Source organism: Lupinus angustifolius, chromosome LG02, assembly GCF_001865875.1.
Source record: "Lupinus angustifolius cultivar Tanjil chromosome LG02, LupAngTanjil_v1.0, whole genome shotgun sequence".
In the NCBI taxonomy this organism is placed as follows: domain Eukaryota; kingdom Viridiplantae; phylum Streptophyta; class Magnoliopsida; order Fabales; family Fabaceae; genus Lupinus; species Lupinus angustifolius.
Genome location: NC_032010.1, coordinates 11693682 through 11706488, shown reverse-complemented (window position 1 = coordinate 11706488; position 12807 = coordinate 11693682). Strand labels below are relative to the sequence as shown.

The window sequence follows — 12807 nt, the reverse complement described above, 5'->3', positions numbered from 1 at the left end:
TTTGTCCCCTTTCTGGATTGGAATTATCCCTGCGGAGCACTTTTCCATTCTGAATCTCTCTAACACCTTATTGATATATCCTTTCTGAGACAATCCCAACAATCTTTGTGATCTATCACGGAATATTTCTATTCCTATCACATAGGATGCCTCACCCATATCTTTCATTTCAAAGTTATTAGAGAGATACTTCTTTATATCACATAACAACCATTTATCATTTGCGGCAAGCAAAATGTCGTCGACATATAGGACTAATATTATAAACTTGCTCCCACTAACTTTCATGTAGATACACCGGTCTACAGTGTTTTCCACAAATCCATATGATGTAATGGTATCATTGAATTTTATGTACCATTGTCTGGAAGCTTGTTTAAGTCCATATATTGACTTATTTAATTTACATACCAGATTTTCCTTTCCCATGGTCATAAACCCTTCGGGTTGGTTCATATAAACTTTCTCGTTTAAGTCACCATTCAGAAATGCGGTCTTTTCGTCCATTTGGTGAAGCTCTAAGTCATAATGAGCCACCAATGCCATAACAATTCTTAAAGAATCTTTCTTTAAAACTGGAGAGAAAGTTTCTTTATAATCAATGCCCTCCTTTTGAGTGAAACCCTTGGCGACAAGTCTAGCTTTATATCTTTCAATGTTGCCTTTCGAGTTGCGCTTGGTCTTAAAGACCCATTTACAGCCAACTTGTTTTGAACCCTCGGGAAACTCAGCTAGATCCCAAACTTTATTATCGTCCATTGATTTCAACTCTTCTTTCATAGCATTGAGCCACTTTTCAGAATTGTCACGTTTCATGGCTTGTATGAATGAGACTGGATCCTTATCAATGCTTAAGTCACGTTCATGCTCAAGTGAATACACAATATAATCATCAGAAATAGTTGGTCTTCTTTGTCTTTCAGACCTTCTTAATGCTATTTCTTGTGATTCTTCCATCACTTGATTATTAATGACTCCATTAATTGGTTCATTATCTATTATTTCATCCTGTAGATTTTGGATATTATCTTGTTGTCTCTGTGGGTTATTCGACGGTAATATAACCAGAGGAACAACATCTTGAGGAGACACCTTCGGTGAAGAAGGTTTATCAGAAGTCTCAATAATATCCACCTTTCGTGATTTATCATTCCCATTGGTTTGACTATTTTCAATGAACCTAGCATTTCCAGACTCAACTATTCTCGTACTATGGTTAGGACAATAAAATATGTACCCTTTTGACTTTTCCGGATAGCCAATGAAGAAACCACTAATGGTTCTTGCATCAAGCTTCTTTTCATGTGGGCAACCTCAAACATGGAGATGTCTCAAACTGGGTTTCCTACCAGTCCATAACTCATAGGGAGTTTTAGGATCTGCTTTACTGGGAACCTTATTCAGCAGATACGCAGCGGTCCTTAATGCGTACATCCACAACGATAAAGGCACATCACAATTATTCAACATTGATCTAACCATCTCCATTAGAGTACAGTTCCGCCTTTCAGCCACACCATTCTGTTGCGGTGTGTAAGGCATAGTGTATTGAGCACATATGCCTCAACTATCGAGAAACTTTGCAAATGGTCCTGGACATTGTCCATTCTCATTATACTTTCCATAATATTCACTACCTCTATCAGACCTCACAACCTTAACCTTCTTTTCAAGTTGCCTTTCAACCTTGTCAATGAATACCTTTAGGACATTTATTGATTGAGATTTTTGATGCAACAAATATAGGTAACAATAACGTGAGTAATCGTCTATAAAAATGATGAAGTACTTTTCACTACCCCAAGATGGAACATCAAATGGAACACAAATATCCGTTTGTATCAATTCAAGAAGTTTGCTACTTCTTGTGGCTGTGTTTTTTGATATGTGTTTAGTTTGTTTTCCTTTAATACAATCTGAACAAACATCCCAATTGCCATAATCCAAATGAGGCAAAATCTCATTTTTCGTTAACCTCATTATCCTTTCTTTAGATATATGGCCTAATCTTTGATGCCAAAAGTAAGCAGAATTCTTATCAAAAATTTTAAGCTTGCTACCAAGATTATGCCCTAAATAGTTTCCACTATCTATGACCAATATGTATGTTCCAATTCCATGAACTTGTGCCTTCATTCTGTTCCCCATGTAAAGAAACTTCTCAGTTTCCTGGGTTCAGATTGAAAGGAATCCCTGCATAATATGCAATACATGAGTTGTTGCACTAGAATCTAACCACCAAGTATTATTAGGAACCTCAATAAGAAATGATTCATCTATAACGGAAACAAAATGTTTACCTTTTTTTCGAACCACTTCTTTCTTTTAGGGCAATCATTCTTATAGTGCCCATTATTCTTACAGAAGAAGCACTTCATTTCTTTATGGATTTTCCCTTCTTTAATGGGGACCTTTTCCTTCCCCTTTCCTTTGTTCCTATTGCTTGGTCTGAATCAGCTGGTGCTACCTGGATCTTGAATGGTCATGTGAATGGAGTCATTCTTAATTTTCTTTAGCCTCTCCTCCTCTTGAACGAGCATGACCTTTACTTCCTGAAAATTTCATTTTTCCTTTATGGTGTTGTAGTTCACCTAGAATTGGCCAAACTCAATAGGAAGGGAGTTAATGATGAACTGTACTAAGAATGCTTCTATCACCTCCGTTCCCATACCTTTCATTTTCGCAGCCAGATTTGCCATACTGGTTACATGATCATGAATAGGCTGCGGTCAATCAAACTTCTTGGTCGTCAGCTCTGTCATGAGGTTTCCCACCACAGACTTATCAGTAATGTCTATTCTCATAAATTCCCTTGCATTATTTGTCTTAGGCATAGATGGCTTGACATTGTCAGAGATTGACATTCTCATCAAGCTAAGACTCAACCTGTTTGACCGCTCCCAAGCCTCAAAAAGAGTCTTGTCTGCCTCCGAGCTGGTCTCAGTTATGGTTGGTTCACTATCCATAATGATAGCCAAGTCCAACTCCATTACGCCCAGTGAGAACTGGATCTGTTCAGACCAATCGGCATAATTCAGTCCGTTGAACTTGACACATCTGTTGCCTAAGGCAAAAGCATTGAATGAAGTTGAAACAAGACATGCTCACTCTTTAATGCTTTCAATAAACCTTTATGGATTCAAACTATACTTTTATTCATGCACTTAATTTATCTTTGGATAAAATTTAAATGCATTAAACCTTCATTAATGATGTCTAATATTATTTTTTAATGAGTAATTAATCATACTCGTTAAACATGCATGTTATCTTTGGATAAACGAGCACAAACAAGTATTTTTAAAACTTTAATATCACTAAATACATGCAATAATCCACCTTTGGGTGATCAAGATATGCATTATTATTAATGTACAAACCCAATTTATTATCCTTATGGCATCATAATCTTAATTACAAGCAATGATCCACATTTGGGTGATCATAATATGCTTCATAAATTTAAATGTAAAATACCATTATAAACAATTAAACCATAATTTTCATTGTTTCTCCCTCGCCCAAGCGAGGGATCCTCACCCAAGCGCTATTTCGAGACAAAAAAACTTGACGTTTACTGTTTCTCCCTCGCCCAAGCGAGGGAGCGTCGCTCAAGCGAGGTTATCAGGCATGGAAATGATTTAGAGATTCATGATTCTTAACACAAAATCATTCATAAAATTTTGTTTACACATAAAGACATGTATACACCAATTAATTCTGGAGATACAAGAAATGTCATAATGTCTCTAACCTGATGCTATGATACCAATTGTTAATACTTTTAAAGAAATTTCATGAGCTTTTAATGGTTCATAAGAACCTTTTATTTAGGACCTTGACATTATGACATTTACATGTGATTAAAATAAAGTTAAGGAATACTTGGTTCCATTGCTATTTCCCTTATGTTGTTCTTTCTTGATGCTCTTTCTGGTTGCCTTTTATTATCACCTCTCCTCCTTCCCTTTATGAGTTCCTTGATGATTAGAAAACTCAGTTTTCTTCCTTCCACTTTATAACATTGCACTGGATTTTCTTTTATGCAATCCAAGATCTCTCTTATTCTTACTTTTAATTTCTATTCGTAAGATAGAAATGAATTAAGTTTGATCAGAATGAAATTGCCCTCTCACATGTCCATTGCATGTGTTGAGAAGTTATATAGGAAAACTGCCCATGAAGTGAGAGGGGAGAGAGTTAACAAAACCTCCTACTAATCTGGTGAGTTAATTGTCAATCATCATCACATTATGCACTTTCATTCAAATTAGTAACTTTCAAGCACATGGACCACATCAATTATTAAATTAATCTAATAACCATATAATTGTTTTTTTTTTATTTTTTAACAAGCAACTATTTATAAGAACTTAACAAACACAATTTCGAACCTCTTCTTTCTGAATGTGTCAACTTCACAACACTTCTTTTATATTTCCACTCAAACTCATTTTTAAGTCAGAATCTTGATTTCTATTAAGGATCGGGAAAATATATAGTTAAAAATAAACTAGGTTTCTAATATTTTTTGTACATTGTTGCAGATCATGTTGGAAGACAACATTGATCTAGAGAACATGAATTATGAGGTATGAATTTGTGATGCAACTTGCATGCAGATACTTCATCCCAAAAAGCTTCTAAATTTAAAGTGTTAAGGGACCAAAGAAGCAAAAGAGAGTTAAGGGGTGAATTTGATGTGTTTTAGGTTTTGAAGGAGCTATAAAAATTATACATTCCCGAAAATTTATCGTACAAACAAATTAATGCCATAAGATAAAAACCATACATAGAGTGCAAAAAATTTCCAACAATTATGGGGGTCCATTTTTTTAAGTTCCACTAAAATCTTTCAAAATACATTAAAAATAACTTCTAGCACTAGTTTGTGTGAAGGTAAAACGAAAACGAACAAAGAATAAACAAAAAACGAAGCACTTTGGGATTTGAGGAATGTGAGTATTAGAAGTTTATGGAGTATGGAAGAAGAAAAATATATGGGCATTATGCAATTTAAAAAAATCTGGGTACACAATTAATTACTAGAGCTCAAAAATATCTCTCAAGATTTATTTTAGCCCCTCTAGACATAAATGGAAAAACTTGAAATGATACTCAAATATATTAATTATGATTCAAATTAATCATTTTTAATATTTTGCATGATTAATTATTGGGATACTTTACCAATATCAAATAATATTTTAGCAAATTTTGGTCTAATCGTGTAATGTAACACTAGATCTTTAGGATGACCAAAAAATCAATTGTTTGATTCTTACGAACAATACTTGTTAAAAGAAGTACATGTATATTCGAAAAAATTAATTCATTACCAAAAAATGATAAAATACTTTTCGTAGTAAAAAAAAAATACTATTTTAATTGACTTCATAATCTTGAATACAAATCTTCTTGATTTTTATCTATTTTAATAATTAAATGAGTGGATCCAGTTATAAATTTATGAACTTAGACGGAATGTTGGGCCTCAAGTATTGGGCCAATCTGGTTTAAGGTGGAAGACCCGGCTACTATAATAAACATGAGGAGATTGTGTCTTCCAAAACGCATCCATTCTTTGATTTGGGTACCCTGAAACTGAAACTACTCACAGAGAGAGAAAGAAGAAGAAGACATGGATGGTGATATGAGAAGGTTAAAAGGTGATTCGGTCCCAATATTCAGCGAGGCGATTGGTTTAATTCTATATCGTTGGTCGGCTCTTCGCACCGCCGTTGAGAATGAATGGGGCGGCCGTGATTCACGTCTTAAAGCTGATCAACTTGCCGCCGACCTACTTTCTTGGTTCACTCACTCCAAAGGTATATATATGTATATATCATTGTTTGTTTCATTTATAGTATTGTTTTATATATTTAGATAGTTTTGTATTGAATTTTTAATTTATTGTTCATACACAGAGCCACTTTACATTGATGATTTGGAAAACATGCTTGAGGAAGCTATGCTTTCCCTTAATGTCGAGGTTGAGGATGGCAGCGTTGAAGAGGTATTATTTTTTTGTTTTACTTTCTTCCCTTTGTTGGACTCAAAACTCTTAATTATTTCATTTAGTCTACTGCCTAAGGGATTTTCTGTTCCTCACAGAGAATGTCTCGTATAAAAGTGACTTATCGCATACCTAAGTGAACCGCATATCGTGTACCCAAGTGAACCACTTATCCAAGTGAATCCTGTATCGTGTACCCAAGTGAATCGTGTATTGCGAACTGCGTATCGCGCACCCAAGTGAACCTTGTGCCCAAGGAAAACAGTATCCAAGTGAACCATGTAGTGCGTACCCAAGTGACCCATCTGTCTCATATCAGATAATTATGTATGTTATATAGTTGTACTTTGCTAATATCTTTCTAATTAGCATGTACATAGATAAGGTTGCAATCATTCTTTAGAAGTAGTGTTATTGGGAGATTGCTGAAGGTTGTTGCAAGAATTTGGTATTACCACAGTATGAAATTCTTATAGACTAGTTTGTTCAAAATCAAATCGGGAGATGAGTTGAGACTGGTGTTATAAACAAATCTCATTGCAATTTCTTCTTCAGGATCTTTCTATGCTCTGATACCATGATCTAATTTTAGATAATAGGTAATAACCGAAATAAGAGTTTGATCTAGGTTGTTTGTGTTAGCAAGAAAATGCTGTAAAGTTGAGAGAGAATGGAGGAGAAACTGAATAATTCAAACACGATTGCTTAACTGAATCATCACAGTTACAGAATGCTTATTCATTGAATGATCAGCAAATTACTCTAAACTTTCTGTTGCTAAGAAACTGGTTACAACAACTCAAATATTTCCCCATCAGCAAATATATTTTAGGCACAAATGTTCTTCATGGACCTTTTTTAGTTTCAGAAGCGAATATATCAGTTTTCTAATTTTCATATGCATATCATAGAGAATAACAACGAAGCATTAATCCCATTAGGAGGGATCGGCTACATGGAGTGAACGACGCCATGATACTCTATCATAAATCATGTTCATTCACAAAGGATTGATTTCTAAATCTTTCTTAATGTTTTAGTCTTTCTCATATTAGTTTGCATGGAACTTTAGTAAAATATAATTTGATCTTGGTGTATTCTACTGCTAGTGGATTGCTTCTAACTTATATATGCATTTGCAATGTTCACTTGTTCTTATTTTTCAAATTCTTATTCATAATTGTGCAGGTAGCTGAAAATCTATTGGTTATACACGAAGAATTCTTAGATGGTAATTTTAGGTCTATCTCGACTCTGAGGGAAGCCAATCTTAAGCAAGCGGCTCAGCCTCGTGTAACACAGGTAAATTACAGCATGATATGTTTGGAATGGAACTTAACTGTTGCATAATTAGAATCATAATGTCAATTTATAGGTTTATACAATATTAATTTAGGTTTTCGAATTTCTACACGATTGGGTATTTTAGCAGGGGGGCATTAACTTATCATTTGATGTGATGCATTTATTTTCGTATGTTATATTGTCTATACTATGCAACAACATTATATGCAGTAATGTGTCATTCATATTTCATAGTACTTTTCTGCTATGGGATTGGATCATAAAATAGTATGACTTTAAGATAGTATTACTTTTACACATACATCGTAATTGATTAGTCTTAGTGTCATCCTTGTGTTCTAGAAATAGTGTTTTAGGATGGTCCAGTTTATGAGGCTCCTACCTAGTAGGGTACATAGTCTTGTAGTGAAGAGACCGTTTCCGGGATTTAAATTCATGACTTCCACCTGATCACAAGGCAAGCAACCTTTTAGCACGGCGTTGTTTTTAGTTTTCTCTATGATAGTGGCTATCTTCTTTCTAGCCTTGTTAATTTGTAAATGATGGTGATTGTCAATTTGTTATATGTTCACATAGCATGTTTGGCTGATGAGCTGATGTATATATTACATTTCTTTTTGCATATGTGCTAATTTACAAATTGTTGGTCTCCCATTTCCCTTGAATATAATTTCAAAGGAGTAACAAACATTTATGCTGTGCTAGATTGTGAATGATGATGAAGACTCCGAAGAGGAAAATGGCGGTAATGATGAAAGCGTAATCGGCTATGATAGTTCCTCGAACATGAATGTGGACATTCCAAAATACGAATCAAATGTGAATCCGGCAAACAGGCAAGTGAGTGGTTCTCCGCCCACAGTTGCTACAGAAGAAGATGATGGATGGACTGCAGTTTCAAACAGAAGAAACAAGGGTAGAAAAAATTAGATGAAAAATTGTGTGAATTTTGCTGTAAGGATATGTACTTTTGCCCTGCTTGTGCTTCTGATGTAATAACTATGCATCTTGATTTTTATGTGTACTTATTTAGAAGAATCCATCTTCTGAGTTTTTTAGATTGTCTTTTAAGACACGAGTCCCATTATTTATGCAACTTATTTGAGTACTTAAACTGTCTTTTATATCATAAGTTACTTTCTTATATGTTTGTTTTGATATGTTCCTATTAAAAAAAAGGTTTCCATTATATGTTGCAACATTGAAGGTTTTGCCAAATCTTGCAGCTAAAAATTATTAGTATGCACTGATTAACTCAATCCAATTTTTCGCTTTCCCCTGATCTTATTTATAGTTATTATTTGTCATTTTTAATGTAAACTATAAGGTTGAGTGTTACATTTTGTATCAATTTCATCCATTTGATACGATCAATAATTGAAATTATTATACTCAGTCAATAAATCAACATCACATTTTAATATAGATTCATGCACCTTAGACTCTGCAAATTTGACTTAAAAGGATTTTTATGGAAACTATAATAGCATCTGTTAGCTAATAAAACTTTCATTCTTATTTGAGTGTTACACATCATTTTATAATTTATTACAATTTTTTATAAAATATGAATAACATTTACCTTTTTCATACAATAACAAAATCATTCTTCTTCTTATTTGAGTCTTACAATCTGCTCCATAATTCTATATTCTACAATAAATATAACAAATTATTAAGAATAATTACTTATTTATTTATTAATAATTTAAAAATCGCTATAATTTATTAATTATGATTAAAAATATAAATTTTTGATGTAAATATAAAAATAAAATAAGTGGACACGAATAAATAAAATAAAATATTATATTAATTAAAATACATTAAACATAATTTAAATACAGTAGAAATTAAAACATAGTAATTAAATATAAATAAAGTACATCATAAGACATAAAAATTATCTCTCCTCACGAATAATTTTTCTTATTTATTAAGAATTGTTCTCATTTAAGAATAAAACTCAAGAAATAAGAATGTCACAATGAAGAATAGAGTAAGAACGTTCTTATTGTGCAGCCTTAAGAATAACCACTGTGGATGCTAACTATGCCTACTATTCCTTCGAGTATGAGTTACTCTCTTATGAGAATTAGATACATTGGACTTCAACTCTCTATTCACTTGCATCACCATTGTTTTGTCTTGTCATCAAGGGAACATGTCATTTTAGCCTTAATCAAGAAGATTTTTGACACAATGATCCTACATAATATATTGATCACTAGTAGTTCAATACTCGGTTGAGCCGTCAAATCATTGATTATGATATTATTTGTCAGAGATTTTCATTCATGTCTATAACATTCTTTTATGGACAAAGTGAAAGAAAAGTGAGTTTAACACCACAACTTCATCAAAAAACAAACATTATAAGTTTATTCTATTTTTTTGTATAACCAAATATACCCTCTCACTATAAAAAAAAAAAGAAGTAATAAAAGGTAAGGTAAACCTACTGAAAGTGCAATGTGTCAAGATAGCACTTAGTTTGCCTATGTTTTGATGAAGACAAAGAAATTAGTGAAAACTTAAAGATAACTCAACAAATCAACATGCCAAAGATTCAAGAGCTTCATGTCTAAACTTGAGTCATGTGTCTTAGTTATTGAGTCTAGGTTAGGTAAACCTAGATGCAAATCTCACAAGTTCTAAAAACTATCATATCATTTATATGAGACATGCCTTCTAGCTTATTATATGTTCATGCATTAATCATACATGTTATTTGTGCATCTTAGGCATAACATAATGTTAAAACATGTATAGTTGATAAGCATAATATATAGGTAGTTTACCATTTAATATCTTAACTGGAAATATGCCAGTTAATTGATTAAGTAAGGCTTTAATCGATTAACATGAAAACAATTTTAATCAGTTTCAATAGATAACTGAAAAACAGAATTCAGTTATTCTAAACAGCCCGTTAATCGATTAACAGGGCACTTAATCGATTAATTGGGTACAAAATAACTTTTCTATATAAACCGTGTTTTTATACCATGCTTCATACATTCATTCATTCATTTTAGAATTTCTAAGTTGCATATTTTCGTGTTCTTTGTATGTCATATAGGCAGAGAGAATTGCATGTGAGATTAGTGAGAGATAGTATCATGCTTAGGGATTAAAATGTCATTCATTGCATGTGATTAAATGGGTTCATCATTCTATCTTTCTTGCATGATTCTTTCAATTATTTTAGAGATTTCTTAGGGTAGAAATTACATGTTCTTCATGATTCTGATCTTATACATATTCATAATAATTTGTGAGTTGTGAGATTTGTATAGGGTTTATAGCTTGTTCTTAATTGTAATATTTGAGCTATTTTGTGCTTCACATTACGTTGTTTTTCTTGTATTTTTGTAATAAGGAAAGTCGTCTCTTGGTGTCGTACCACCAACGAGATACAAAGAGTCTTCACCAATACTCGGAGGTCTTGAGTTTAGAACATACTCTCGGCTGGGGCTGGATCATACGAAAGGTTTTCCTAGGCGATTGGGTAAGGTCAAACTAAGGTAGAGGTTCTGGGAATTCAAGAAGGCAACGTTCAAGGTCTTGTAATTGGAAGTGTGTATGTAAGATACATTGGCTTCAATTTTTAGTGAAGAAAATCTCCCAGATCAAAAAGGAGGACTGGATGTAGTTTTGTAGTGGACCACAAAACGAACCAGTATAAAAATCTAGTTGTAGGCTGTTTCTTACCCTTATCTCTTTTGTTTTAAAGTGTTTTTAATTGCATATTGTAGCTGATATTTTGAATATAATAACTCTGTCATATAAAGATCATTTCTGTTCAAATATATCTGCTATATCATTTCTGTATAATCTGTAAGTGGCTGTGTAATTGAGCCATTCAACAATTGTTAATTTTGTGCGACATCATCGATTAAGGCGACTTTTAATCGATTAATTGGGTGATTTTTCCAGTATAGGACTTTGGTGCGAATAACGGTAAGTGGGAACCGCGATACCTATTCAACCCCCCTTCTAGGTGTATTCTATCACTGATACCTAACAAGTGGTATCAGAGCTAGTACGTCGTGCTAGCTCAACTTTATACACGTGATCCTTAAGGGAAACTAATTGGGTTCCACCAACCCCTTTGACGGTGATGGCGCATCCATTAACCGTCCTCCCTTATTCAGTGGCGAAGGATATGCATATTGGAAAGTTCGCATGAAAATCTTTATAGAGGCCATCGACTCGGATATTTGGGAATCCATAGTCAACAGACCCTTCGTTCCATAACATTTAGTGGACGATGAACCGAAAGATAAACCGAAAAGTCTATGGACCGATGATGAACGCAAAAAGGTTCAATACAACCTGCATGCCAAAAACATCATCACATTGGCCCTATCCTATGATGAATTCTTTCGGGTTTCGCAGTGCCAAAATGCCAAAGAAATGTGGGACACTTTACAAGTGACTCACGAAGGCACTAGCGAAGTCAAGCGTGCCAGGCTAAATGCCCTGACACATGAATATGAGTTGTTTTGTATGTTACCGAGTGAATCTATCGGTGACATGTAAACACGATTCACTCATATAGTTAACCATTTAGTTGCTTTAGATAAATGTTTTACCAATGGAGAGCTTACTACCAAAAGTAATAGCTATCATGGAATCGAAGGATCTTGACTCCATGTCGTTGGCGACATTGTTTGGAAAACTTCAAGAGCACGAAATGGAGCTTGGACATCTGACTATGCATGAAGAATCAGATCGCAAAAATAAAAGTATATCTCTCAAGGCAACAACGTCTCATTCTATAGAAGAGAGAGAAGAAGACGAATCTGATTCAGATGTGGATGAAGAGACTTTGAGCCTTTCGTACGCAAATTCAGGAAATTCTTAAAGAAAGGAGGCTTCAAACGTTTCCAAAAGAAAGAAGCGCACAAGTCGACCAAGAAAGGCAAGTGTAAAGAGCCATTCACTTGCCATGAATGTGGTAACTCATGACATATGAGGTTTCAATGTCTCACTTACCTCAAGAAGGTTGATTCAGATAAGAGCACTTCTTGGAACTTCAAGTCAAAGAAAGCCTATATAGTATGGGATGTACCAGAGGAGGATATGACATCGAGCATCTCAGATGAAAAGGAGATAGCTAAGTTATGCTTAATGACCAGAACAGATGATGCTTGTTGCTCAAATTCGAAAGAGGTAAACATCGAGGTATATTCTGATACCTCATCTTTTGTATAATGTGTATGTCGAATTGCATGATGAGTTAAAGAAATTAGCTAGGATTAGTACGGATAGAAGAAGAGCAATCCTTCTAAATGAACAAAAAATAGTTTCATTACAAAAAGAATTAAATGAACTAAAATTGGAAAAGATCTAATCTATTCTTATAATGCATGCAATTTCTCTAATGATAATTTATGTCAATCAACTGTCTGTGATTCTTGCGAAGATTTGAAAAACGAAAATTTGAGACTCAATGAAAAACTCGCAAAACTCACAGAGAG

At 33.8% G+C, this 12807-nt stretch overlaps 1 protein-coding gene across 1 annotated transcript; it reads left to right on the top strand.

The window, feature by feature from the left end:
- LOC109335888 (pre-rRNA-processing protein TSR2-like) lies at positions 5583 to 8379 on the top strand. Its single transcript, XM_019572135.1, has 4 exons — positions 5583 to 5828; positions 5928 to 6016; positions 7205 to 7318; positions 8027 to 8379. The coding sequence occupies exons 1-4, from the start codon at positions 5642 to 5644 to the stop codon at positions 8249 to 8251; spliced, it is 615 nt and encodes a 204-aa protein (XP_019427680.1). The 5' UTR covers positions 5583 to 5641; the 3' UTR covers positions 8252 to 8379.

Bases quoted from the DNA above. Each gene is read 5' to 3' on its own strand.
- LOC109335888 (XM_019572135.1), top strand. From the start codon at position 5,642: ATGGATGGTGATATGAGAAGGTTAAAAGGTGATTCGGTCCCAATATTC. The intron at 6,017-7,204 runs GTATTATTTTTT...ATAATTGTGCAG, and splicing joins AGGATGGCAGCGTTGAAGAG to GTAGCTGAAAATCTATTGGT. The intron at 7,319-8,026 runs GTAAATTACAGC...ATGCTGTGCTAG, and splicing joins CTCAGCCTCGTGTAACACAG to ATTGTGAATGATGATGAAGA.